This window comes from Spinacia oleracea, chromosome 3, assembly GCF_020520425.1.
Source record: "Spinacia oleracea cultivar Varoflay chromosome 3, BTI_SOV_V1, whole genome shotgun sequence".
NCBI lineage: Eukaryota > Viridiplantae > Streptophyta > Magnoliopsida > Caryophyllales > Amaranthaceae > Spinacia > Spinacia oleracea.
The window spans coordinates 145,327,135-145,353,947 of record NC_079489.1 but is presented as its reverse complement, the minus strand read 5'-3'; the positions used below and the strand labels follow the sequence as shown (position 1 = coordinate 145,353,947).

Below are 26,813 nucleotides of genomic sequence, written 5' to 3'. Positions count from 1 at the left end.
AAAATGAAGAGTCCGAGTAACACAGGTGAAGACGAAACAGTTTACTGACATGGCTACAAATACTCCCTCTGTTGCCAGAGTTTGGATTGTTCTATAGTTTGGTCTATAAAGGTTCACAAATATATATACTTGCAAAGGACTGAACATAAGACAGGCTGTCGGGCTTCCTACAATCCTACTACAGATTATAATATATAGCAGAAAATATTAAGAATCAGCACCTTCTGGAGTGCTGGTGAACCATCCAAAATGAAGAAACAAGATCATTAGAGGAGAGATCGAAAATGAGAACAGATTCCTGATACAAAAAAAAATAAAAATAAAAATAAATTACCACGATAAACCAAGGGCAAAGAGCTTGCTAATATCAACTGGTATTGTTTATGATGTACCAATAACGTACCTTCTCCATAGTCCACCCACCCTGAACAAACAAGGAAAGATATACGGGTTTCCTAAGATCCGCAGCATATATATCAGCACTTTTCCTGGACAAAATTTTACCCTGCTGCAGCTCAATAATCTTGTCATCTTTTGTCCTCTGCCAGATTGAGAATTCAGCTGGACAAGGAAGTCGATTCTCCAACTTAAGTGGGGAATTTATGGAAATTTTCCAATCATAAACAGGTGCATTCAGGTCTGTATGATGAACTGATGCATCTGTACCAACACTAAGCCAGAACTGTTGATTTTGCGCGCTCGGTATGCAACATAACAGGACATCTTTTTTCTCAAGTTCATCTAGCTTCATTGCACTCTGTCTAGAGAGCAAACCCTGGTCTGCAGTGCGTTGCTCCTTTCCACCAGTAAAGGGAAAACCTAGACTAGCGGTAAGACCCCAAGAGTAAGATGAGCCAGATAAATCAAAGTAAGGACGAACACGAAGACATTCCTCAGAACCCTTGGATATGCATCTCCAAGGTAGAATATAGTTTGATCCAGGATCTAATGCCACATTATTCCCCATTCCTTGACGAGAATCTCCCGTCCTTGAATCAATCATAGATAAAGGACACAGAGACAACTCTAATTTAACATTGGTCTCATTTACAACAGTTGCAAGACCTCTAAAAATAGCATGCTTTTTCCCGTTTCTTGTGATGACTTCCATTGCAAGAAGATTGTCCTCCAAACTTTTTGGAAAAACAGATAGTGGAAGAAAGGACCGAAAGCTCTCCCAAGGACCACCAGGGTGAAGTCCAATCCAGAAACCCACATCAGAGTCAACTTCATTGTTGTTGTGTTTATCCTTCTGCAAATCTACAGCCAGCCTTCGCTCAAAATAAGACGTAGAAACCAGCAGGGACCCAATATTCATCAAGTCTTGCTCGTTTTCTTCTTGATCCTGATATAGGATTCATATATTACGAGCTAGAATATAAGTATATGTATTAAATTAAATTTAAATTAGGTTGCACTCACCCTTCTCCTCAGTGGATATGACGCTATATTTTTAGAAGCATGTTGCTGATGCAACATCCTTGACGAAGCTATCTTTGTAAGAGTACTAATGCCATGTCCGGCAGGAAAGGATGATGCTCCAACAACTTCACCTGTGTAAAGATGAACCAATTGATTATCAAAGCGAGGGAAATTATTTAAAAAACATTCCCCACAAGAAAACTGGATCCTGCTATCCTTAAATTCCCAAATAACTAAAAATCCAATAAATAGTGCCAGCAATTCAAATACGCACAAGTCTGATGAGTCAACTGCCCCCTACCCTAATGGGGAGATTGTGGAGCTGTCATGAACAGCAATGAAAACACATAAAGTCAAGTCACAGATCATCTTCTCTCAGACTGGATGGTGTGCATGGATGACTCTAACACGACCATACATGTTTAGTCCAAATATAGCAGGCCAAGAGAATCTACAATGGGAGGATACTCCCATTTATCTTCAATTAGGGAGGATCCTACCATTGTGGGTAAATCCTCATACTCCCTCCATCCTTGAGTATGGAGCCCATGCTCTATGGAGGGAGTATGAAAGTGTCCGGGCTCTTGTGCCACCTCCCCTTCTTCACACATGGCGACTACCCCCTTTCTTTCCAGTCCCCTTTTGACACATGTTGCATTGTTAGATGTTGAATTAAAATATTTCCAGCAATTTTTATATTGTTTATAAAACATAGTTCGTATATTATTTTTCTGATGAAAATACACCAATATTCATAATTATTTTTGTCTATAATATGAGCTAGTTTTATAATAATTTTGCGCATTATACTTTTAACTATTTTAGCAAAAAACTGAATTTATTTTTATTTACTAAAATACATTTTTATATGAATTAAATTAAATTAATCAACCACATATACTAATAATGAGGGAGAGAGTGTGGAAGAGGATCACAGGGAGATCCTCTTACTGTCGAAAGATATGGAGAAGGGGGACGAATTAGAGGATGGAAATAGTAGGATCTGGGGTGTAGTGGGATGCTATGTTACCCGGACTCGGATACCCATGTCAGACACGGGTACGTGTCCAAGTGTCCGACACCGCTATTTTGTGAAACAAATGCATGATTTTGGTCCAAAATGAAGTGCCCAAGTATCCATACCCATGTATGAGTGTCGTGGATCCGACACGGGTATTTGAGGTAAAATGAAGAGTCCAGGTAACAGATGCGGGGAATAGTTCATGTGTCAAAATGTGGACAGGAGAGAGAGTAAACAGGAGGAAGAGGATCCTCCCGTTGTGGATACTCTAAGCACTTCCAAGTAAGCCACTAGGAAGTATTTTAAGATCAAAGTGAAACTGAGCAAGAAGGAATTACAGCTTTTTAAATTTTTACAGATACCACGCATTCTTCATTACAGCAAGTACTACATCCTTCTGTGTCTCCTGTTTAGGGTCAATCATCATTTTAATGTTTAATAATAAATATTATGATGTAGCTCATTACCTGATTGCAGAACTTTCAACTATGCAGTTAAACACTATGAAGAAAAAGTGAGAATGACATGCAAATGGTTTCTTAGAATTCCACAAATATTATATAAGCTAGTTCAAAGCATAAACCCAGAAGGTAGCTCTAAGGTAACTTCATAGAGGGCTCCAAGACTTTACACCCCCCACCCCCCCAAAAAAAATAAAAAATAAACACACACATAAATAATGTAGCAACTACCATCTCTTATCCAACTAGAGCATTGAACAAACAGAAGCAAACACAGTTGACAACTTAAGCAAATATGTAGCCCAATACTACAACTCTGAAACTTCCACAGATGAATAAAGGCACGTAAATAGCTTTTATACAAGAAATACATACCTTTTCCGGCTTTCGCAGCAAGGTTGGTAACTTCTGCTTCCAGTGTAGCAGTACCCTGTCAAATGTAATTTTAACCAAGAAAACAAATGAAAAAGTGGGATTTGTGTCTCTTACTTGCAAGATATACAGAAGCAACAAGGAAGCATGCCGAACTTACGAAAAGAACTTTAAAGGACATTGTATCACATGATTAAGGATTGAAATATCCAGTGGATGACCCGATCTAAAAAAGGGTGAAAACCCGAGTTATATGGATGATAGGCGGGTGATGGATGAACATGGGTGGAATTGGGGTGAGAATTTTCATCCATCAACCAACCCCTCATCTATATAATATGTCAATTCTCATCCATCATCTGACCCATCACCCATAATATATTTTGTTATCTGTTTATGTTTTAAATTCTATTTCCCTTCCAATGATAATTTGAGAACACTGTTTTAAGTCCTATTTCCTGTACTCTTCTTACAGTCCATCATGATATCATATTACTGGACAACTGCACGCCAAGAGGATAACAACCTCAACCTCACCATATCGCTACACAGCACCACCACTCCACCAGACCACTATTGTTGTCCAGCCCCTACCGTGCAGCATCAGCATAAACCATCCAAGCAATTTATAACATTGTTTGCTCGCAAGAAACAAGATTAATAGAATGATATTATCCAGAAAATGCGGTGGCATGATAAAGGTTAAGTTACCCAAAAGTCAAGGTCACCCTGTGCACATGGTCTTGTAGCTAGCGACTTCTAGGGAGGGATACAAGTCGTCTATCTCTTCGTTACTACAATAAGACATAATTAAGGACTAAAAAATACATAATTTGACTATTCATGCGTCCTTATGGAAGAAAGCTCTAGCTTTTACAAACCGGTTAATATAAAACAAAACAGTGAGAAACGGACATACTCCATCTGTAATTTTGATTTACCTTTTCTTTTGTCTACCTACTGCTACTTTATCCTATTTTTGGCAAACATATTTTACCATCTTACCCATTTTCCTCACAGTAATTAACTAATTACACCTTTCCATCATCTCTCCCCTACTCTTGGTGTAAAAATGCGGAATCGGTCACGGTTGCGGGAACAACCGCGGTGATGCGACTGTTGTTGAGGATACACACAAGCTATCAAGAATGGTTAGGGAAACGAGTACTGTAGTATGTTAAATGACCAGTTAAAGAAAGAAACTCTTAGGAAAAAGCCCAATGTGGTAAGTGGAATACAGGTAGATCCGCATTGAGCATTCCAGATCAAAGGGGTTGAGTACAGTGACACAGTTGTTAGTGTTATAGGCCTTCTAGGTCGAGTACACGGCCATGCCATATCATATAACATGCATGAAACAAACTGTACCTCGGTTGGAAGTCTGATTGCTAGTTACTACTATTTACAATTTAACAATATTATCTTAACTTATTTTCATATTATTATTAGATAAGTAGAAGTGTGATTAGAAAAGTGTTCTTTTCTCAAACAAGTGCTATTTACCTATTTGTGTTAATTAAATAGATATACCTTTTGAGGAACTTCAAAAATGAAAAGCTCATCCCACTTGGCAGCGCCCAGATCAGCATCCAGAGTTTTTGTTATCAACGGCCTAACACATTTAGTTCGCGCGCTTTGAGGGAAGAACTTCTGTTGATCAGTTGGTGGGTTGTCCACCACAAGACGCAGAGCACAGAAAAAGTTATGGCTATTGCCATCATCAACAATGGGTATGTCCTGCATAATTTCAGAAAGAATTCAGGTCTTTCCTTAAGAGGTTGGACAACCACAAAGAGTGATTACAGTATCAAAAGTAGAAAAATTTACTAATACCTTTGCCTCTAAAACTCTGACAGCGACGTAATAACGCGCTTCCCCATTTTTGACAGTGACATTCAAACTATCTGAAAGCCTAGGAGGTGGAAGCCAGACAGTAGTGGATCCATCATCATGTAAAACTTCAACTGTATTGGAGTTTTGCTCAACCTTCTTGACATAAACATCACATCCAAGCTTATTTTCAACGACTATAGTCTGGATATCATCTTCATCTAATGCAGAAAGAGTTGAATCATCTTCGCGACTCCGATGAAGAACAGATTCCTGCAAGAGGCTAAGTTATAACACTTCCACAACCAAATAACAAAAAACCTGTAGCTTTTATTTTACCTCATTTAACTTAGATACTTTCTGCTCGAGTTCTCTCTGCCTTTTCCAAGAAACAACAGCCTCTGCAAAAGTATCAAGGTTGGCAGCACTGACATTAAGATTTAGGATAGTAGTTGCAGCAATGCGCAGTGTCTTTCCAAGTCCAGGAGTTTGATGAGTACTGGTATCATAAGTGTCAAACCTCCAAGCCAGAGGGGAAAAAAATCAGCTCCAACATTCAGGTTAAGATAAGAACAAGAAACCAAGAAGCACCAAGGCAAAAAAAACAAAAAAGTTCAATGGCGTTGTGGTTGACCACAGTAATTCAAATATTACGTCAACATGAGATGAAAAAAACAAAGCATTACTTGAAGATTCCATCAAATGGCTCCACAAGTGGTTCCCAAGCCTCCAACTGTGTATTAAAAGTTGATGCAGCCATTGAACAAATAAGAACTGAACTCATTACTTCGAACCGGCCATGGGCTACAAGCTTAATATTGTTGAATGTCATGTCAAAAAAAGGTGTCATCTGAAATGGAATGGAGAAACAAAATTAAATTGCATAAATATAAACCACAGTTTATTAAAGAGAACTTCTGAAATTTTGTTTCAGCTTACCATTCCTCCCAAGCTATCAAGAATGGTTAGGGAAAAACACCCTAGCTTCATCTCAGATGTCACATTTTCTCGTGCCTTTGGCTTCACAGAATCTCCAATAGAGAGCGCCAAGCGACTTGATGGCTTTTTCAGGTCGGAGCGGGCCAGGAATGTGGAAGCCTAACCAATAAAAAGGGATAACATTCAATTCTAAATTGTTTCACCCTATGTAATTTCACAAAATAACACAGACAGGAACGTCTAGAATTAGAGCAATATTTTTCAAACCTGATTATCAACTTTCCATATACTCCAGCACTGAGATGCCTTTAAGCTTGAAGATCTGGCCACAGGCACCTCAATAATACTGGCTGCACCAACAAGATCTATTCTGGGACAGCAAAATGATCCAATTCTTGGTGGCTCATCTGTTCTAGTGACAACGCATCCCATTGCAGCATAACCTGGGGGAGCAACTGGATACCAGAAAAAGGCTTCATCCACACCTTTTCCAAATATCTGAGAAACTTTAGTGAATTTCACAGGCTTTGCGGAGATTTCTGGATTATCAGCTAAGAAGATAATGCCAAGTGTAGGTGGCTCCAACCTGAGAAGATGGGTATTGATTATTGAAACATCTACGAAATCAATGACAAAACTAATTTAAGGAGAATAGAGAAACAGACCCGTCTGTTATACAATCACCCAAAACGGCATAACCAGGCCGAGGAATAGGCCTCCATATGGACACTGTCCGACGAAATTCTCCACCCTTGTCCCACCAGATCCTTTCGAAGTTTGGAACAGACATGAAACATTTGTGTGATACACGAGATCTCAGGATGTCCCACCCACTGGAGCTTGAACTTTGCCTAATTCCCTGAGAAACTGCAGGTTCATCTTCATGGCAGAGCTTTGAGGCAGGCTTTGAAAACGAAGGATGATGCCGGTATGCCCTCCATTTAAGACAAGGAATCAGGTCATAGCAGGTTTCTTTGGAAGGACAGCCAGCAGAAGTATGGGAATAGAAAGAGCCAAGAATGTTATCTAGACGCCAGATGCTAAAACCAGCTGGGAAACAAGAATTGGATGACAAATAAAACAAACATTCTGAATATGCAGTAGATGTTACAAGATCAGCTCGTACGCAGTAAACAACATGATTTGGAGGGGGCTGGTCTCCTATATTAACTGCACAACCTACTGCTATGTATCCTGGTGGTGCAATTGGAAACCATAGAGAACATTCACTTTTTGCACCAGCAGTATCTTCAGTTCTATCGATTTCTAAAATTTCAGAAAGCAATCCAATCAATTTGAAACCCAACGGTTTCCTTACACGTCCATAAGCATTACACACTGCCATCATTGCCTGTGAAGGAGGAATGGACCTGAAAGGCAGCAATTTATGATGATTTGGATGCACATAAGTCAACAGCGTTTAAAAATGCAACTCAGTCCCCAAACCTATCTGTGACGGGCAAAAAAGCTTATTTAATGTGAACAGTAAACAATTAATGGAGAATAGATTCCTACGAAAAATCAGCTAACGAAGACTTGACAGAAAATATTGTGAGTGTACAAGATGGTACAAGTCAAGAATATTTAGAGAATATGACACATTTCGCAAGGTAGGGTCTTAGGGACCAGAGAATATACTTCATCTGTTTTTTTTAGTTGCACCATTTTCCTTATTTGGAAGTTGTATATTATTTCACAGCTTTTTTATGTGTTCACACACCAAATACCCATTATACCCTTAGATACACTTCACATTTACCACTGTTACCTCACCTTTTTCTCTCTTTTTTTTCTTTGTTACCACATGGGCATTTTTGGTATTCATCACATTTCATTCCCTTCTTTAAATCTTGTGCCCATACCAAATGGTGCAATTTTTTTAAAAAAAGGAAGTAGATCATACTAATGCTAGTTGATTTCCCTGTTTAAGGAAACAAGAAAATTGAGAAATACAGCAGAATGCGTAATCACACAAAACAAAAGAAAAATCCAAATAAGTTCAAAGGTATAACATAACCAAAACACGAGATTAGATGGTTATTAACAAGAACTAATGAAGGCTTAACAAAAATTTTGAAGTCTCCAGACAAAATATCTCAAGAGAAATATTAAAGTGCAAATTGAAAAAAGTCATGTCCAATGCCTCAAATACAAATCAGTTCCTGTTATTACCTTGATGTCACACAGTCTCCTAGAATGACATAATTAGAAGGAGCACGAGGCCTCCAAAATGTGATGTTGCACTGAGATCCATTCTCTGTAAATACAAGCAACGGGTTCAGTAAGCAATAAAGGTTATTTCTAATTACTTCAAATGCTGACATGAGTAAATTAATTAAAGGTCACGATGACATAAACCACAGGTTGGTCTAATACCTTTTGGTGAAACCCATATACGTTCAAAATTAGTGCAGGATGTCAGAGGATTAGCATCTCCAAACTGCAGTGCATCAGCCACCTGATTTTGGAGGTTAAGTAAGAGGGATATGACACTAAGAGAAAGATGTAAGTGTATATCCGTGGATGACAGAGACATATTGGTTTTTTCCTTCACAGACGTATAACCTCCTAAAATATCCACAGGACTAAGAACGACGAGTCCTGATCCAGCCTCGATCGTTAAGTCTTTCAAAAGTGCACGAATCCATGTACCATCTTCCTGTGATGCATACCTGAGCAGAAAGAAATGTCGATGAATAAGAACATTTCTCCATGTAATAATGTTGAAGAGAGGTCCAGAAAGCACCAATTTAATTACCACACAAGAGTTGAAAGATGTTGACAAAAGTAAACATCAAACTTGAAAAATAAAGACAACAGGAAAAACGAAAAGGAAAAATGATGCTATTTTTAGTTGACAAGACTTGTTTGCAAATCATAGTTCACGAGAATGATTCCACACTAAACAGAAAGATGAGAAAAGACCAGACTCAAAGATGGAGGGCACCACCAGCTAGTTACAAAGTCTGTCAAAACACTAACATGAACCTTGCCACCTATTAACCAAAGAGGAGGCTGGTCTGGCACATCCAATTTTTGGAGATCCAATGGCAAACCTACTCTGAACCTATAGATTAGTCGTAAAGGATAATAGGTCCTTGTTTGAAAGTGACTTTTTCTCTCCGGGATTCGTGTAAGGTCTTGTGATTCAACAAAACATATGGATAAATTAGGTCAATAGCTCCACCAAGAGAAGTTCCACTGGTAGATCTCTGCATATCCCTTTGACTGTCCACTCAAAACTTGGAGCAGGAAATGGAAGATACCAGTAAGATGTACGCGCTTAGCCGTTATCTTTTACCATCTGCATAGCTAATATAATTATATGAAACTATGAGATGGTAGCTGTTCATTTGCCAGCTCATAGTATTATGCAAGCAATATATAAATAATTTTCCACAGCGCTGTCCCTCACAGCTCATAACCATCAATAGCTGAGATTATTGTGTTACAAGTTAGCAAGCTACTACATATTGATATCGTGTAAAAATCACCAAGCAGGTAAGGCTATTGTGTTGATGAAAATACTTACTGAGAAAGTAAAATTACAGCCTACATACAGTTGCTAAAGTATTGTTGGAACATAAAAACCTTGTTGTAAGTAATAGGTGTACCGTGTACCTCACTAGAGTAAAGATTCAGATTTTATCTAGGAATGACCTAACCAACCATGAGAATATAAACTTAAGTCCGCTTTCATACAGTTCTATCAAGGGTGCTTAGCTATCAATTTCTAGCTATTCTTGAACTCAAATGCGTATTGTCAATTGATCCTTGTATGAACAGGAAAATGACCAAATGAGTTACGGGGGAGAAGAAGATAAATAAATCAGGGAAAAGTTTGCACTAGGGAACTGGAGATTACCCAAATAGAAAAGAACTTATAATGCTTCAGAATAGATGAAAATATAACAGCACAGCATATATAACACGAAAAACATTGTAAAACACACATGTTGTCACTTCAAACATTGCATTCTGGGTTATGAAAAAGTAAGAAGCACAAATAACCAGAATATAATACAAAGACACTCACATGAAGCTTAGATCAAATTTTGCTCGGACTAGCTTCTCGCTATACGGGGAATCATCCAGAGAGGACTTAGTGCCATCATAGAAAGTCAGTTCAGGAGAGACAACCTGGATATTATAGCAACAATGAATTCCAATTAGTACCAGAAGCATTATGATGACAGTACACATAACACGTAATGCACACCACGAAATGCATGTCCTGATGAGAAGATCAAACAATTAAAATATCTGCAGATAAATTTACTAAGCAGTCTTAGAAAGGAGCAACTGATCCTTGGTAGACTAAACTAGAAGGTATTCAAAAAGTATTGAGCACAATTAATAAAAAAAAAGCAAATATTTTAGTGGGTTTTGAGAGTTTAATTACAAAAATATGAAACAACGATATGAATACAGACTGTACGTAAACACCAAGCAATTTGACTTCAGAACTCTTTTCAATAATAATCGCAAAAATTTGAGATTGTTAGAGACAATCCCACCAAATAAATTCCTGAAAAGAGTTGTCACAAAGGAGAGATATATATAAATGGCCATATTTATGCCCATATCAACCATTTTTGCCTTCAACTCTTTCTTGTTAGAATTATAACCTCCAACAATGCATTACGAACTATCAAACTCACAAAAGCCATAGTTCGAAGCTATTAGAATTTTGCACCAACCCAATACAACAACAAAACCAAAGCCCTAAAGTAGAATCAGCTGCATGAACCATTAATTTATCTCTCCTGGTCAGCCACAAAGACCCTTTTCCTCCGTTCGCTTCTATCTAGTGTTATATGCTCTTGCAAACCCACTTTGCTCATGTCATTCAGGAATCCTTCTAACCAAGCCATATTTGGCCTCCTGAAGTCACCGATTTCAAAATCATCCATCACATGACCAAATAAACCGATTCTCCCTAATCGTATCCTCAATATTCAACTTTACCTCCGAATATCTACAATCCTCGTAATATATTTCAAGAGCGATCTACCATAGTTTTAATCTAATATCATTCCTCATAGTTTCAGATATAATTTACTGAATATCGGAACAAAGTACGCAGCAGTTTCAGGATGCGTCGCTCACCTTGCTGATCCCCACTTGAGCCACCCTATGAGTCGCATCCAGACTGATATCCCCATTTCTTTGTTAAATGAGTTAAAACATTCACTAAGAAGTAACTCCTTACCATCTAAATCCTTGAGACACCCTCGAATAATCTACTAACAACATCATCGCTTTGCTCCCTCCAAATACTTATATTATACACCATGTAAAGTCTCGTGCATCTCCTTTGTTCTTATAAATAAGTACAAAAGTGTCTTTTCTCCAATCTTGTGGTATCTTGTTGCTCCTCCGAGTCATGTTAAATATATTAGTTTACCAATCAATACCAACCTTCCCAAAGTATGTCATCCTTAATAGGAATATTGGTCAAATGCTTTCCTTATTTTCATTCTCTTTAATGCCCTCTCAAGTCTCAACTTCCGCATATATTTCGCGGTTGACTTCCTGATCCCCAATAGAGATGAATCTTATAACTCTCACTTTACTTCCATCAAACAACTCATCAAGTATGCCCTTCATCTACCCTTAATCTCATCATCCTAAACAAGAGTCATTTAGATCTTATCTTTTCAAGAACTTCACCATGCAAAGATCACTAGGCATCACTTATCTTTTCCTCTCTATCCTATAGATATTTTTTTCACTACCCTCACTTATTTATAGAACGCCCAATAATGAGTGAACCTAGGATGCTCAGACTCGGGTACGGGTGTCCGACTCGGGTACGGGTCCAAGGGTCGGACTCGAACTTTTTTAAAATCAAGGACTCGGGGACACCTTTTAGAAGTGTCCAAAATTCAGATACGGACTCGGGGACATGGCAACCATTAAAAAATATTAATTTTATTTATTTAAATATTTATAATGACAGTATAAATATTTAATAGATGAAGTTTTTTTTTTTTAATTTACTCCATATAAAGTAAATGCTTTGAAAGTTGAAAACTTGAAACTATAAACTAAAAATCACGTGATATATTTTCCCAAGATAAGAAAGTGGGTCAAAAGAATATCAAAAGCTAATTAAAATAAAAGTAAATAAATAAAAATACTGACAGGTTGTCCCACTTGCTTACCTAGTTATCCCCAATATTTTAATTCATTTTCAGTTTAATATTTGCTTACCTAGTTATCCCCACGTTATTTAATTCATTGTCAGTTTGACAGTTGTCCCCCACCCTCCCCACCTTTCCCACACCTACGTACAAAAAAAAAAAAAAAAAGAGAGAGAGCATCGTTCATGGAGGTCGTCTTCCATGGAGCAACATGCAAGAGCATCAAACTGGCCGGAAAACATTCCCAGTGACTCGCATTTCTCAGGCGACCAGAAGCCCCAAGTTTTCGGCCTCCATATCCCTGATTCGAGGCCTCTATTTTCAGATCTGGTTTTCAAAACCCTAAAAGACGAGTCCATTTCCCCCAAGGCGAGTCCGATCCGGATTCCGTGTCCGCACCCGCGTCGTGTCGTGTCGACACCGGTACGACGGGGTGGTGGAGCGAGTCCGAGCATCATAGGAGTGAACCATTTACTTAACCTCATAGAAAAGCTAGAGCCCACATAGAAAACAAGTTGCTCTCGCATAACAACTAAAGCTAAGTTAGCTAACAGACAAGAAACATCACCAGAGATCACTTCTAAGCTTCAGACAACAAAAAAATAAATGAATACCAAGCAGCAAAGTCAAGAAAAGTCACACATGGTAAACCTGAGGCAAGAGGGCCAGTGCAACAGAAGAAAGTATGAAGTAGCATATACAAGAAAAGAAAGAAGTTACATCTTACCTGAGCCTCAAAGGTAAAGTTTTGGACAGACTTAGATCCACCATCTCGACAAGTAGAAGAGTCTAATAGATTAGCTGATTCATCAGCATAATGAAGATCATTGATCTCATCAGACAAATTATTGTCAAGAAACTTAATCTCAACACCGTCCTCTGGAGATGCTGAATAGCTGCTGTCATTACTCAAATATGTATATTTCCTCAAGAGGGATCCATTCTGATACATCACAAATTAAATACAACAATTAGCTTGTGTCTACTTAGATTAAGACAATGAATCTGCCACTTATTCCACACCAAAACTACTAACTGTATACACATACATAAACCTTCAGTTAAAATATCTCAAAGTTTACTTCAAAAAATAAAAACAATTGAACCGAGAGTTCAAAAAGTGAGCCTCTAATTTTAAAATGACGAACCTGAAATATGAAAATGGATTTCTTTCAGGTCAAAAACAAAGAACAAAAGGAATGAGAAAGTATCACCTCCAACAGGAGGTTTAGCTACTCACAGATTATGGTAACAACACACGGAAGGACAACCTAACACATCCTAAGTATGTCATTGTATGTCCTGTCATCACATAAAACATATGTAACACATATACCTCAATTTTAACATTCACAAACCGCAACCTCTTTCCGCAACCAATAATAATAATAGGCTGGAATCTTGACGTATGACTTTCCTTCAAATCAGTATCCTCTATCAAACACAATGTCCTACCAGAGCCATCATATAAATATTCATCAATCCCTGGAGCATCTGCAATCAATTGTCGACTTGGGGACAGTTGAACGAACTCTTCTTGCTGCTTATAAACAGCAGATTGAAGTACAATGCTGTGGCTTTTACGGATCGGATCATTATTTGGATCCATCGATTCCTCCCTTCCCGTTATACTTCCTAAAGATGGAACAAAAAATTCGGCCACAGCAATAAGGAAATCCGGTACAACCAAAACTCTTGGTTGCTGTACCCGCAATACTGATGATTGAGATGTTGCTCTCCATCTATAGTCCAATAGAAACATTGTTGATGTTGGCATATCAGTGGCAGAAGAGAGACTCGATGGAACATTTCCAGAAGCAGAAGCCTGTTTACAGACATCTGACGACGACCCTAGCATCAGCCGCATTTCAGGTTTTGCATCAGGACGAACATCCACAATAGAGAATTTGGGGATAGTGACATAAAGATCCGCTTCAGACAAAGAAGTCATTCTGTACGACACCCAAAGACCTTCTAACTGCAAACAAATAGAGGAATTATAATAGGAAAAGCATGTGCAACTGCAATGTGGTTATCTTGTTAAGGAGGAAACATCTCCTGAAGTTAATGTTAATCCATTACTGACACTGATATGAGCCAAGGTTGATTCTTCATGGATTCCACTGCACAATTCTAGCAAAGCATAGTTGATCTCAACAGCCACAATGGATACCGTACGGGATAGAAAGTTTTGACTATTCGTATTGACCCTATCAACCAGCATTTTCATTGTATCTTGTGAATCAGACTTGCTCAGACGAAAACTCGGAGGAAGTCTTGGTTCCTCGGACATATTTGTATAAGCACAGTTCAATATGACATTATACTCTTTGTCTGACATGACACCATGCAATGAATCAACCTGTTGTCAAGAGATTGGTAAATCAGGAAGAGAAAAGGCAAAAATATATTGATTATTACTTGCCAGCTTTTAAACCCGTTCAATGCACTGACTTAAACTTAATTGAAAAAAGGTTTTCATAAAAGGTTATAAACAAAAGATATATAAACACATTCTGTAAATGGTCCTCGTGTTTTAATGTACTCCCTCTGTCACTTCAATAAGTTTAACCATGAATTATCCCTAATCTATAAGAAATAATATGATCATGTACGGAATTTTCAGATTCAATTCAATGTGTATATTTAGAATATGTTATAACTTTACACCAGTAGAATTGGAGATATTTACGTTGTAAGTCCAATGGAGCAGCCTTTAAGGGATGGAGGAAGTACTAGTACCATACGTAAAAATATACTTCATCCATTCCAATTTTATTGCACCATTTGCCTTTTAAGAAAGTTTCACAAATGTTGCACCATATCTATTTTAGGAAGTAAATTTTTTGCTTTCACACTACAAATACCCAACATACCTTGCAAGTTAACTCTTGTTTTATTTAACGTCTCAATCACATGGGCAAGTTTGTATTTTGGCGATATTCTCTCTTCCTTTTTCCCTCCACCAAAAATCTAGGGCCAAACCCCATGGTGAAATAAATTTGGAACAAAGGAAGTATATATAACGAGTCCTACCAGTAATTTTACATTAATACTACCTCCGATTTTATAAGTAGTACCCATCTATACTAATACATTAAAAAGCGTTTCTAATAACGTATACGCGCCACCTGTAACTCCTCTATTCACTAGAACATGCCATGTCATCTCCTTATCAAAGGATATGTACAACAAAAGTTCTTATAATAGGATTCGAACACGGACCTGTTACATGCACAGTGGATGTCTTAGCATCTTAGCCATCATGGAATACTCTCTTTTTTGCACATAGATGTGTGTAACTTGAAACATCAAATTGTACCGTCTATACCAACATTTTACGTATTACACGCCACATATTGATATTCAAAGTAGTAACCAGGGCATTGCCCGGGCCAAACACTAGTTTGTATATAAAAGAAGAAAACTTTTCCATATGGGATCTTGTTGGATTCATTCCAACATATGTTTTCTGAAAAACCGAATCCCCAAAATTTTATAGATATTAATGGTTAGAGAGATTCACATTAGAAATGATGAAATTTCAAGTGGGTAGAAGTCCTTTAAACATTTTTTTGGGCATGTAACATGACTCTGAGCGCTAAATGAATTTTTCATTTGCGCGTTACATAAGTAAATGACATATGTGTCTTATTTTGAAGTATATTTTGATTGTTTTCAATGGTGTAGATGGTAACAGGGTGTACGCCGTGTACCCCGAGAAGAATGACCAATAATTGGTTCGATATACATTTAAACATTAACTAGGATAATAAAATGGAACACACAAGAATCATCAGGTGCATAATCCTTTGAGGTATAAATTGATGGAAGAAGTATCATACAATGCGTAAACTTGATAAATCCACATCCTCAATTTTAGTATAGTATAACGGTTCAGAATTTACCTTCTCTATCACCCAAATGGTGCCTCACATTGGATACAGATGCCGGGAAAATATCAAATAGCCTCAACCCTAAAGGATTTGAATACCCTGGGAAAGACAAACTTCCCATCTTCTATCCAATGGGCCAACCAACATAAACATTCAGCCACTTGTTACCCAACATACATGCCCGATGTTGAAACAATTCAGCTATCTTGAAAAGAAGCAAAAAATAATTTCCTCCCCTACCAGGTCATATATCTAAGCTAAGGCTATGTTCTCTTCACACGCTGAATTTTCTAATTTAGGTTTTGGGCTTTAACTAAAGTTTGACCATGTTTGTACGTTAATATATGAGGAAAAACTTTATCAATTAGGGTCTAATTTTCGTAAGTACTTTGGTCTAACTTTTCTGGCCTGGTCTAATTTTTTAACAAGAATAAGTGAAGAAAACAAAGCGTAGAAACCGAGCATGGTTCCACCATCAACTGCCTGATGACTCACATCATATATATATGATGAGAATTATATACGACATTCTAGACGCGCATTTAGGCATTCCTCTCATTTTAGTTGCATTTAAGGTCACATTTGCATAAGTTGTCGTTATTGTATTCTATTACGCTCTGTTTGTATTTTCTTAATAATTCACGTGATTTCATGTCATTTGGATGCTTTCGCAGTGTTTAGAGTTGATTCAAATGATTATCAGATGTTTCGTATCATAGAAGGGATACTAAATTGTAGGATTGAATTCGGTAATGACTTCCGTGAAGACTCGTACTTTTTGGTTCGTTTATCGCTTATCGAGGAAAATTCAAGGCATTGCGCTAGCTGCCATCATTCATCGCAATTCATTGCTCATTGCGAAAATTCGGGGGATGGCGCTAGTTGCAATCACAATACTTCGCTCATACCCACAACCACTACGCGCCCGCGATTTTCAATAGCAATTCCTTTACGTTGCTGCTAGGGCGAGGGATGCATAGCCCTTGCGACCCGCACCGCTCTAGAGGGATTCCGGGCAACGACGCAAAGTGAATCGCAACAACATGCACGGAATATGGCGAGCATCTAGCACGCCAGCATCAACATGCACGTGCATCATCGTCATGGCCCGACTTGGTTCATGGCTTGACGTGGTCTCTCGCCTTGCCTCTTCATCATCTATCGTCCAATCATATAATGAATTATGTATTTTTCCTAAATCTTTTCTTATAATAGTTTTTAGATGAAGTTTATGTAACCTATAAATACTCTAAGGGGTTTATTATTTTCCCTTATACTTATTGTTTCTGAAATTCTCTTTTCACATGTCTTCTTAGTTTTCTTCTAACTGCGAACCCTACTTATTTTTCTCCATTAATGTAAGCTTTAAGTTACTTTAATTTCGTTTCTTGTTTTTAATCATCAATCTTTATTGCTTTAATGTTCTTTCTTATTATTAACTCATTGTTCTTTGTAGTTTTATTTATTCTTCAATCATACACTCTAGTTTAATTATTTCTTATCCGTTTCTTAATTTATAAATATGAGTGAGTAGATTCTTCACTAGGGTTTAGGAGATCAATGTATGTTCATGAGGGATATGTATGCTTGAATTTATGGTGTAATTGGTTCAATTCTATTTCTCAATTTTTGACTTCGTCGTTGCTAGTGCTTAAGTTTGGTCGACTTATTCATTAGTCTAGTTACATTGAATCAATTATCGAGATATGAAATTCCGTGTAGACCTTCGAGAATAGCAAAACAAACCTTGTCAAAGGGACCGCGTCTTTCAGGAGTTTTGAGGGAGGTAATTATCAACCGAAATTACATGTGCCCTAGATCCATTGACCAGTTGCATTGTTCTTGAAAATCTGTGAACCCTCGATGTCATACATAGTGAACCTATGCCCTAGGCTTTAGTTTCATGTTTAAAACCTCGTAATTTATCGCCCTTTCCTCCATAGTTAATTTAATTAATTCCAACTAATTCAGGGAGTGGTTTAATCTAGTTTCGTTTAATTAGTAGTAATAAGTTGTGGATTCGATCTTGATTTCCCCGACTACGTAGATAGTGGAGCATAGGCTATATTTTATTAGGTGATACGACTTTAGCCTATCAGTGCCACAGTCAACCATGCAATCACTTGAGTACTACCCAATTTCCATACTATGAGCTTGAGAGATGAGCGAGAACACAATAAAGGAAATCGAAATAGTAAATATCACCTGAACTTCTATAGTGTGAGTGGGAACCTTTCGGAAAACATCCCTCAAACTACGACGGACACAGATAACAAGTCCACGACCTTCACGCATCATTGGTCTTCCAACAGAACCATCAATTCCCACAGCTAGGTTGATCCCTAGGACCTGCAGATAAAATTAAAGTTGAATAAAGAAAAATCTGCCCAATTCCCACAGATAGGTTGATCCCTAGGACCTGCAGATCAAGTTCAAGCTAACTAAAGAAAAAGCTGCTGAAATCTAATGACTGGCTCACCTCAGCACGAAGAACATCAAGGTGGACAGCAGCAGGATCATTCTCAGGGCATCCGTGCCAGCTAAATTCATTTCTTATTTGTAGCTGACCTAAGTCCAGTTGCATAAAACTGCAGTAGTTCAAAAGAATCATTCATAAGGACATTGACATAACTGCTGCCAACAAAATTTTCAACTGTACACGTTAGAAGATTGCAAACCATATGAAAACTGAAACTATCAAGTTCGATAGGATAAGACAGAAAGACTACTTGGAAAAGGAAGCAAAAGAGGGCAGGCGGGTACAACACAGAAAATACTTTTTATGCACACGTATTAGCATTTAGCAACCATTACCATAAATTTAGTTGAGATTAAAATTTATGTAGTACACAGCAACACCAGAAAGCACATTAACCTATTAATAAAGGGTATTACAAGCATTAAATACATTTACTAAGATAGAATTAGTTTTGGAATTCATGGAAAATCACAATGCAATCTATTTTATTTACTAATAATGTTTGTGCTTAACGTTTCTGATTTTATACTTGGTCAGGGGCTCAATCCCTGGAAACAACCTCTCCTTCCCCAGACCCTGCGCTAAATAGTGGGACTGCAGGACCCTTGTGCAATTGGTACGACCTTTAATGATTCTGATTTTTATATTTGGCCATTAGGGTTACACATAACATTTTCCACTCATTAAACATAGAGCTGTCTTAATAGTAGATCAAGACAACGTCCCCGCCACCCAAGAGGTGGAGCTAGAATTTTTATGTCGGGGTGTAGGCATGTTAATAAAATAATTATCTAATCCGTATTATTTTACTTTTTCCAATAAATACAAGGTACAAACATTTTTTTTTTAAAATTGCATGGTCATTTAACCACCCCATGTGTCATAGTGGCGCCGCCACTGCCCCCCCCCCCCCTTCTTAAAGGGAATATATCATCTAAAAATATGACAATGGACACGTGGAGAAAATATGTCGAATTTCAGTCACTTTTAAAATAAACTCAAAAGATGGGTACTAACTCTTTGCTCATAGAATGCTTTGGGATTATTATAATTGGAGTATCCAGTGAAAGATCCAGCTTCACAGCGGTGGCTCCATCAATCTCATACTTTTGAATCATCCACTCAAAACCACCAACTTTATCAGCCAACTTAATAACTTCCTCTTTATGGGGTGTTGCAAGTTCCATGAAATACACTGTTATCTGCAGAAATTGTTGAAAATATAATAAGTATGTAAATAAATATAGTAGAAGAATATCAAGACACTGGCCAAAATAGTCAGATGGGTGAGATTCCTAATTCAACTTACCTCTCGGATAAATCTGTACAGAAAAACTATTCGAACAGCAGATAGATGACCAGTAAGGCTATAATCATATCCTTCATAGTCATCATCTTCAGCACTGTAAGATTTAAATGCGAACTGCAAATGTAGTATATAAGATATATTAGACAGACTTCAGAAAAAATTAATAAATAAAGCTTTTTTTAGCCTAACAAATAGAACATAGAAGATCTAAACAAACAGTAAATTTACCTTAATAAGTGATTCAGCACCTGGATTGCGAATGTCACAAAGCCAATTCCAACAGTGTTCGTCACCAAGAGACATATCACGAAGCCTCAAGTTACCCAGTGTGCCCTCAATGGAGAGAGAACATGGATGGACCTAGTAAAGTGTAACTGGGTCAGACTAAACCGACAAAGATTATGAAAACAAAACTTCTAAAAAAAATTGTACAGAACAGCAAAGCCACTGAATGGAATATATAATCTATACTAATATATTAAAAGCAGTTTATGAAAACGTATATGTGTCACGTATGCCTTCTCCTTATTACGCCACGTCACCACTAATAAGCATCATGGCATGTTATTGACAACCAAAAAGTCATGTAGCAAGGATCGAACATCAAACCTCATGGATTAAAGTTTCACCTCCTACCATCTTAACTAGCTACAATTTATATTATATTTTCCCATATGAATGTAAAATACAATCTTTTAAAAATGGGAACATTTTTACAAAGTAAACCCCACTAAAAGTATAACCCGGAGCAACACCCGGACCACACACTAGTTAGTTATTAAAGAAAGCAATGTCACATCACAGGCCCAAGCAGCATTTACTGCTTTTGCAACATACTCCACTTGAAAAGGGCTGTGCAAAGAACAGTCTGTATTCTGTAACAACTAACAAACAATACAAATCACTTCCATAGATATTGCATGGGATACAGTCAAACAGTTCCAGCCATGCAACATGAATTCTCTCAGAGCTCGGCATATTAAAATGTAAATAACTGCTGACAAAAACTAAGCTACTAAAGTGCCTCTCTTGCTCTGCAAAAGATGGGATACAGATGATTAGATGAAAAGTCTTCCTACTCTACTTGAGTATTAATTTTCTATATTTAGTCTGCATGGGGAGGATCTCCATAAAAGCATTTGATATAATTTAGGATTTGTTCAAAATTGACAATTATGTGAAAATTATTCAAGAAAATTAAGTCTTTTTTCTCGTTACTGAAGTATTAGATGAACTAACACAGTGTATATTGTCCGCAAATGATATTGTAAGTTAGCGATGGGACTAATGCCTTATTAGAGCAATGGAGAATACCAAAGCGAGACCGAATACATGAAATGATATTTTTTTAGTAACAAGATGGAGTCAGATGAAGATGAGGTAATAGAAGATGGAAGGAGTTTCCTAAAAGTGGGATAGAACCTTGGGTTTTTCTGCAAAAGAATGGAGATATTGACCAAGATGTGGCCCACTTGATTAAGTATGGCTATCTCAAATGGAAAGCAACAAAGGTTAATGTGTGATTGCAACTTACCTCTAAGAGTCTAAGGTCCAAGGGAAAATATATCTGGCAGCTAATAGACCAACATTTCAACATAGATCAGAACATTGAGCTTTTAGGAAGGATTATATTAGAAAGGTTGGTGTTGCAGAGATGTGAATGTTGAGGTCGATGAGTGGTCTTAAGAATAGAATTCAAAATTAAGAGATTCAGAAGAAGCTCGGAGTTGCAGCTATTGAGGATAAGATAAGAGAGAATCAATTACATTGGTAAGCAAAGCGAGTTGGGATAATGTCGATTTTAGAAGAAGCTGAGGGAGGCCAAAGATAATTGGATGGAGGGACATAGGAATGATACAAAGAAATTGGGGTTTACAAGACCATATAACACTTGATAGAAGTAAATGGAGGAAGAAGATCTTTGTTGACGACCACTGGAAATAAAATCTTGGTTTCATGCAGCAAACCACATCCTATCTATTGGGACAAAGGCTTCAACATTTTTGTTGTTGTCGTTGTTATTGTGTATGAGACAAAAGTATTAACTTCAAAATAAATAATAGGCAATTTTTAATGTAGAGAAAACTGAAGAAAACTAGCAGGCTGGAATGTATATAAAGGGATGGGAAAATTTGTAATGAAAGACAACATACCTTGAGATCCAAAATAAAACTTTCTTGAATAAACATAGCAAATTGAGTACCATCCTCCTGGTTCAGAAACACAGTAACGTTATCCACGTCCATGTTCAACTTAAACACAACTCGTCCTTTACCATATCCCAGCAAACCCTTGACAAAAACATCACCATCATCAGGCTTTTTGGGTCTTTTTGTAACTTCTATGTCCTCAGAAGCCATTGCTGCACCTTTACTACTTTCTTCAAAACTTAAGGAACTCGTATCCAAACCAAATTGAATCAAAGCAACTAGTGTAGGCCTGTTACAAAAGAATTCCAGCTTGGACATACATATATTCATCTGCAAATATTGGATAGTGTAGATTAGAAGGCCCATAGCAGTTGTTATTTGTAAAACAAAAGAATATTTCTACTTTTTTAGCTCTTCCCTCACAAGAATATGGAAAAGTAGCTGAGATGAGTTACATGAGTACCTGTGTGTCTATACCATCGTATTCAGGAGAGCTAGGATCCTTGGTCATAAATACAACCGAGACAAAATCTGAGTTATCACTTCCAAGTGCCTCATAGAATATTTCTGATGAGGATCCTCTTCCTTTCCCAAACTCCTGTTTAGAGAGAAAAGCCTCAGGATTGGCTTCAAAATTTTCTAAGTTTTGTGCAATATCTGGTGCAGGAGTAAACTCTGGCAAAGCATCTCTGAATATATCTTCTTCCTCCCCTAGATATGGAAGAGACTGACTAGCTTGAAGATTGACTGAAGAAGGTGAAGAAAGTATTTGATCATTTATCACAACTGAATAAGCCAGATACTGCGGATTTGTTGCCAAACGACTTCGCAACTCATCCTTAATTTTTAAAGAATTAAGCTTCATCTTGACCGTTAAGTTCCCTTCAGACAGGATAACATGCACCTGTAAAAGCACGAGTATCAAATACAGATAACCAACTCTGTTATAAAATATATATGTTTTAATAAGCACGGGTATCAATGCAGTACTCTTCAAGAAATCTAAGTTGTCATTACCATCTTCCCTAACACCATTAATAGTGATGATCGCTACTTAAAAATTCACATGTCGAGGGACAATGAACAGTAAACTACAATATACTAAGGAAATCAAAAGAGAACATAAGAAGTATCAATGATAATCTATAAAAGCAACACTAACCTTTCCTCCACCAGCAATAAGATCAACAATAAGGGTCTCCTCATGCCTCTCGCTTTCCTCTTCTCCACACTGGACACGCAGACCATAAGATGAGTGAATCTTCTCTTTCTAATTCAAATAGAAAGCATAAATTATTGATAACAAACCAGAACAAAGAGGGCAAAGTGACCATCCATATCCCTGATTCAAATAATTTTTCATTACGTATCTAGAAGGTCATGTTAAGGAGGGTTCACATTTACATGTCTCCTGCCTCAACTACAGTCACTACTATATTTATTGCAAATGACAAGACATGAACTACCAATATGCTCGTCTCTGGCTCTCTGCTACTGCTGATGTCGGACCTATTGCACTCTTAATTGCCTGGTACATTTGCTTTCAGGGTTTTCTGTGACACCCAGATATTTTTTTCAACTCCTTCAGATTCATAACTTTAAGCCTGATCCAAAATTAATAATTCTCCAAGAACCATTCCTTGTCATTTGTTTGGAAAGGGTCAGGTTACACAATAGTGGACACTAGCAATGTTCAACCTTTAACATCATCTCTGTCCCGATTTATCTCATTTTGAAGTTTGTAATTTCACAGCCTTGCAAAATGCAAACACAAATTTCAGGCAAAATCATTCTTACCTTTTCTTTTCTAATATTCCGTCCATCTCTTCCAATGTCCACACCCTCACCCTTTCGCTTTTTTTTCTTTCTGATCTTGCATAGAGGATCAGCAAGCCCATAACAATTTTTTGAGAAATGAGCAGACATGTAGTATACTAGTATGTGAGAAAGACATCAGCCTATAGCAGCATCTATGGTGTCTTGGGTCGACCTTCACATCTTTATAATATATCTTAAAGTTCTCAAAGCTCGTACACCCACAAAAGACACAGATACGTTTCCAAGTGTCCAACTCGGCTATTTTGCAAAATGAAGTGTCCAGTGTTCACACCCATGTCCGGGTGTCGAGGATCCAACACGGGTACTTGAGGTAAAGTGAAGAGTCCAAGTAATATACGAAGTATTTAAAGTTAATATAAAGGATCAAGAACATGATCTGTACAACAGGACATTATATAAAAAATGAAGAGAAGATAAAAGAAAACATATTCTACTTCTCAAAATAGCAAAGAAAAACTAGTAAGGCAATATCTAACAATTCCAAACATAAAGGGCTGCAATATCTTTAACAGAACAACTTGTCAAAAAAAACATGCATCTTTCATCAAATAACAATGGAGGGAATAAGAGGAAAGAGACTACAACCTTTCCATATATAAATAATTTGGTCTCCACCACGGTTCCATTAATAACAAGATCAACAGCCTTAGAATTAGCAATCTGATCATCAACCGTACCATCTCCACTGTAACTGGAATCTCCAAGGAGACGATCGGATAATGGAGCCTGAATACACCAACAATTATCAACTCACAGCCTGTAAATAGACGCTGAAATATGTAAATTTAAGTACTCCCTCCATTTTTCTTTTTTTCGGTTGTGGTTACTGTAGTCTGTAGATACAAGAATTAAGGAGAGTAGCAGAGGAAAAGAATTTAGTGGGGTTTGTGTAAGAAAAGTAGGAGAAAGAATGAAACAAATGGGGTTTGTGTAATTAATAAATAGGAAAGAGAGTGTTGCAAGTGGAGTTTTATCTGTGATATTAGAGGACAAAACTTTGCCAAAATAGGAATGAAGTAGAATTGTAACCAATAATTAAAAAAACGGATGAAAATAGAAAGTGTAACCAACAAAAAAAAAACGGAGGGAGTAGGAAGCATATATTCTTAAGTGAAAAAAGAAAATATCTTACAGATGCTTGGTATGTAGCCTTTACAAGCCCTTTCAGCCAAATATATTTGTCATCCTCATTCTGAAACTCTATAATCAATGTAGCAGAGGATTCGAGAGCCTGCATAATGAACATATGAGAACAGAGGCCAAGCAACAGTCCCTTCTCTTTTCTTTTTTATTGGAATGACATATTAAGAAACTTGCTTAAGGGAAAACATGCATGACTATACAAGGGGTCAACCTTAAAGTCTCCCGAACATGAGGGGATATCCATTTTATTTAGATTTAGAGACCAAAAGGCACACTGCAGCTTGACATACTATTTCTCTTTTTGATAAATAACTATGTAGCTTAGAAATGAGAACAGAAACGTAAAACACAAAGAAGGTAGATCAATTAAACTTATGAAATGCATAAACACCTATCAACATTAAAATATATATACTTCTAAATCTTTTAAAACTTCTTATAAAAACTTTTTAAATTATCATCTTTTAACATACTTTTCATATTATATTCATAAAAACCTTCATTTGTTAATACTTTATAAATTTGTTTTATTTACTTTTAACAAGTTGGGGGAGGGACTTGTCAGCCCTCTTTTATAAACAACTTCACCAATTTACTCATTAGTGATTTAGTGACAAGCTGACGACAAACCCCCCTGATTTTTGAACTGTCTCTTGTATTTACTCTTGACTTTAATTTTCTTTCAACTTTCCAGAAAATGTGCCCCTATCCAGCTCCTCATCATCTTCTTGCGAAAGCGAAGTTATGAACTACCTAACCGCAAGCAAGCAAAGACAAAGGAGAGCGGAACACAAGTTGTAAAGATCTTCGTGACAGAGATATTCCACGAGTTGAGGTTGTGTCACATGTCGGCTAAAACTTTTTCAAAGGGCAATAACCGATGACCTCAAAAGAAAAATTGATAGCAACAAAGATAGCAGCAGCAAAACACAAGTTTATTTTTCTAGAAGTTTGCGGGTTAAAAAGTGCGCTTGAAGGTCAAACGTGTTTCCAAACACCGCCTGGTTGTTTAGGGTGCCACATGGGATCCTAAGGTGTTTCATTGTCGTTTCAGGACAAAGTGTTTCAGGAACATTGAGCCGCAGTCCTGGACTGCTGGGAGCATTGCTGTGCTTCATCGACAGAAATAATGAACTATATCGAAAGTACCAAATGTGACCAGACAGCTGAATACAAAAGAAGGTATATGAATCATGTGAGGTCTCATCTGAGATCCAGAAAAGGCAATTAGTGTGAAGCATTTGACTCCATTTAAAAGTTGAAGGCTTTCCGTCAAAACTGATTCCTCTGCCTAACGTACCGCCAAGAAGAAACAAATGACGATCATGTCAATGTGTTTTAGTTTGGTTCATTATCGGTTCGGTTAATTCAGTTAGGTAACTTAGGTTCATCTCGGGGTCAGTTCGGGTCGGGTCAATATCGGGCCAGGTGGACCCAATAGAGCTCGGGGTTGGGTCGAATAATCGGGTTCAGGTCACTTTTCCCAAGTCTAATTGGCATCCGCAATTCCGCATACAACAAAAGAAAATGCTCAAAAACTTATTGGTTCTTTTCCTTCCACATACACCACCAAATTACTAAAAGAACCAACTTCTTCATTTCAACAGGCCATTTATTCTGTAGACCAACACATCTTTTACATTGACTGATGGAACCAAAATAAAGTTGTATGCGGTAAAGAAAGTACCTAAAGGGAAAGAAAGAAACAGAAAGAAAAGCCACTGATTATTTCTTGTTCTTCATAGACTATTAGCAAAACTGGGAATCATATGATAAATTGGTAAGTGAAGCACTAGAATACTTGTG

At 37.4% G+C, this 26,813-nt stretch overlaps 1 protein-coding gene across 2 annotated transcripts in view; it reads right to left on the bottom strand.

Moving 5' to 3' along the window:
• Positions 1–26,813, bottom strand: part of LOC110795528 (uncharacterized) — a 66,849-nt gene that overhangs the window by 11,136 nt on the left and 28,900 nt on the right. For both annotated transcript variants that reach the window (XM_056840880.1, XM_022000539.2), the window contains 27 exons: positions 24,997–25,095; positions 24,450–24,590; positions 23,188–23,256; positions 22,489–22,929; positions 22,029–22,355; positions 20,104–20,235; positions 19,876–19,989; positions 19,584–19,768; positions 18,567–18,675; positions 18,293–18,436; positions 14,278–14,553; positions 13,528–14,169; positions 12,919–13,134; positions 10,082–10,185; positions 8,422–8,717; positions 8,218–8,302; positions 6,711–7,415; positions 6,313–6,631; positions 6,046–6,204; positions 5,793–5,956; positions 5,446–5,626; positions 5,110–5,379; positions 4,807–5,013; positions 3,280–3,334; positions 1,423–1,553; positions 404–1,345; positions 222–298 (listed from right to left, as the gene is read on the bottom strand). In XM_056840880.1, the coding sequence (XP_056696858.1) occupies positions 222–298; positions 404–1,345; positions 1,423–1,553; positions 3,280–3,334; positions 4,807–5,013; positions 5,110–5,379; positions 5,446–5,626; positions 5,793–5,956; positions 6,046–6,204; positions 6,313–6,631; positions 6,711–7,415; positions 8,218–8,302; positions 8,422–8,717; positions 10,082–10,185; positions 12,919–13,134; positions 13,528–14,169; positions 14,278–14,553; positions 18,293–18,436; positions 18,567–18,675; positions 19,584–19,768; positions 19,876–19,989; positions 20,104–20,235; positions 22,029–22,355; positions 22,489–22,929; positions 23,188–23,256; positions 24,450–24,590; positions 24,997–25,095 (6,590 nt within the window). The remainder of the gene's footprint in view (positions 1–221; positions 299–403; positions 1,346–1,422; positions 1,554–3,279; positions 3,335–4,806; positions 5,014–5,109; positions 5,380–5,445; positions 5,627–5,792; positions 5,957–6,045; positions 6,205–6,312; positions 6,632–6,710; positions 7,416–8,217; positions 8,303–8,421; positions 8,718–10,081; positions 10,186–12,918; positions 13,135–13,527; positions 14,170–14,277; positions 14,554–18,292; positions 18,437–18,566; positions 18,676–19,583; positions 19,769–19,875; positions 19,990–20,103; positions 20,236–22,028; positions 22,356–22,488; positions 22,930–23,187; positions 23,257–24,449; positions 24,591–24,996; positions 25,096–26,813) is intronic.